General features: G+C 52.1%; 1 protein-coding gene and 1 long non-coding RNA gene across 2 annotated transcripts; both read left to right on the top strand.

Moving 5' to 3' along the window:
• Positions 1-1658, top strand: LOC136497579 (uncharacterized). Its single transcript, XR_010769347.1, has 3 exons — positions 1-365; positions 473-541; positions 1235-1658. It is a non-coding gene; the product is annotated as an uncharacterized lncRNA (long non-coding RNA).
• A 50-nt stretch (positions 1659-1708) lies between these two features.
• On the top strand, positions 1709-2308 carry LOC136465191 (uncharacterized). Its single transcript, XM_066464029.1, has 2 exons — positions 1709-1903; positions 1997-2308. The coding sequence occupies exons 1-2, from the start codon at positions 1709-1711 to the stop codon at positions 2306-2308; spliced, it is 507 nt and encodes a 168-aa protein (XP_066320126.1).

The following is a 2308-nucleotide window of genomic DNA, read 5'->3' as shown; positions in this document are numbered from 1 at the left end:
CACCTCCGCCCCTCCCTGCCCTTCCTCCCGCCCACCCTCCACACCGCCGTCGCTCGAGCATTGAAACCGCACTACCTCTCCAGCATAGGGAAGCGCTGGCGCCATTTGAGATCTAGCGTCACGCAGATCGGGCGGACCTCGCCGGTTCCCACGGCGGCCATGGTCAGCGCCAGATAAGGAAGCACTAGCTCATCCCTGCCCTCTCCTCCCCGCGCCCTCTTCTTCCCGGCATGAGTGCCATCATGGCTCGAGCATGGGAAGCCATGCGGCCTCTGTGGCATGTGGGAGCTTGTGAGATCCGCCAGTGCGCAGATCAGGCGAAAGTCCCATTGCCATCCCCCTTCTCTCCCCCGAAGAGGCTCAAGGTGAGAAATGTGGGGGCTTTTAGGTCCTAGGGTTTGGTGGGGAGGGATTTGGACTTGATCTCATGGATTTTTTATGCTTTGGTGCTTCATGGCTGCCGACACGGCAGATCCGGCAGCTGGAGCCTGGCGTTGGGTCGGATCTAGCACCACGGCATGCTTGCCGCGGTTCTTGGCAGGTGAGCTCACGATTGGTTAGTTTGATTCGAATCCTGCCGAATGTTGATTGATTTACCTGTGAATTTGTGATGCATCTTCAAAGTCACGGTGTTGAGCTTCACAACGACCAAGCGGCCAGGGCACACTATTTCTAATCAACTTGCGTCTATCAAAAGTATAATCTAGATCTTTGGTTGTAGAAGAGCTTGAAACACATTTCACCAATGTACACTAACATAGGAGTACCATTTTGCCCTTATCTGCATTTGGTCAGGCTAATCTTTGGACTACCATTGAACATTTCATTTCTACAATCACTCTACAGGTGGAACTTCTGCATCTTTCTAATCTCTCTGGTAGTCTGGTCCAAATATGAATGTTAATGTTTCTTCTTTAGGGGTCAGGCATGCTTCTGCTAATTTTTTTCATATGCATATATAACTTTGGCTAGGTAATATTTATGATCTAAATCGTGTATCGTGTTGTACTGAAATTAGAAATTTCCTCTGTATAGTATTGGTTTAAAAGTTTAAAATCATATGCATTAATAAAACAAATAGTTCAAATGGCACAAAATGATTATGTACAAAGTAGCCACCTGTATTTTAAAGCTTCACACATTGAACAAGATATGATGGTATTGATATGAAGTGGTGATGAAGGATCCGCTTCTTGTCCTGACTTATGTGTTAATATTTTCGCATCGATTGCAGGATTTTTTTCCCCTCTAGGCTTACCTGAATTAGATGGCGGTGACGTGCTATCTGATGGTGCTTTCTGGTCGTTAGCTAAGACACTTGTGGAAGAAATGCTGACGAGTCCTGTTGTGATATTGTCAGCGGAAGCAGCTCTGCAACGGCTAAAGCCAGACCGGGTCGTTCGGATCACAACGCCCAGCGCACACTCGTCGCGTCTCCGCGCGCACTCGCCGCGCCCACAACTGGATCACCGCGTCCACGCGAGCCCGGTCTCCACGGCGCCCATGCTCTCGCTCTGTGCGCTCGCCCGCTCTTGCATGTAACGCTCTCGCATGTACAGGCTTGGCCAAAGGCCACGATTGTAATCTATATATGTACACGCCATATGATCAATAGAAGTTGTCCAGTTGATCAATACAACTCTACATTGTATCATCGTCCAAGGTTCTATCAGAGCATCCCTTCGCCGCATCTTCTTCCGCTGCTCCAATGGCGCCCTCCTCCCACCACTCCGACTCCTCTTCGGATGACGACCTCTTCGTCGCCCTCGCCGCCGCCTCTGTGATCCAGGGCATCTCCATCCGCCACCACGTCCCTGTCATCCTCGACATGGACGAGGGGAACTACGGGCAGTGGCGCCACTTCTTCGATCCCACCCTCGGCAAATTTGAGCTCGAGGGCCACGTTCGTTCCCCCACCCCGTCCTAGGAACGCGATGGCGAGTGGTGTAGGGTTGATTCCTGTGTCGTCAACTGGATCCTCGCCACCGTCTCCAAGGGTGTCTTCGACATCGTTCGCCGCGATCGCCACAACGCTTTCTTCCTATGGCACGCCGTCGAAGGTTTGTTCCAGGACAACAAGCTGCAGCGCGCCGTGTACCTAGAGATCGTGCTGCGCATCCTGCAGCAAGGCGACATGTCCATGAACGACTACTGCACCAAGCTGAAACGGATCGCGGATCAGCTGCGCGACATTGGCCATCCCGTCTCCGAGCCGAGTCAGGTGCTCAACCTCCTCCGCGGCCTCAATCCCCGGTACCGCTACGTCAAGCCGGTGATCACATCCAAGTACCTGTCGTACTCCTTCTAG

Source organism: Miscanthus floridulus, chromosome 1 (genome assembly GCF_019320115.1).
Source record: "Miscanthus floridulus cultivar M001 chromosome 1, ASM1932011v1, whole genome shotgun sequence".
Taxonomy (NCBI): Eukaryota; Viridiplantae; Streptophyta; class Magnoliopsida; order Poales; family Poaceae; genus Miscanthus; species Miscanthus floridulus.
Note: the sequence above shows the minus strand (reverse complement) of the source record. Positions and strands in the feature narration are given on the sequence as shown.

What these genes read in the sequence shown, in the direction of transcription:
- LOC136465191 (XM_066464029.1), top strand. Translation starts at nt 1,709, where the DNA reads ATGGCGCCCTCCTCCCACCACTCCGACTCCTCTTCGGATGACGACCTC. An exon ending in AATTTGAGCTCGAGGGCCAC is followed by an intron (nt 1,904 to 1,996) that starts GTTCGTTCCCCC and finishes ACCGTCTCCAAG; the next exon opens with GGTGTCTTCGACATCGTTCG.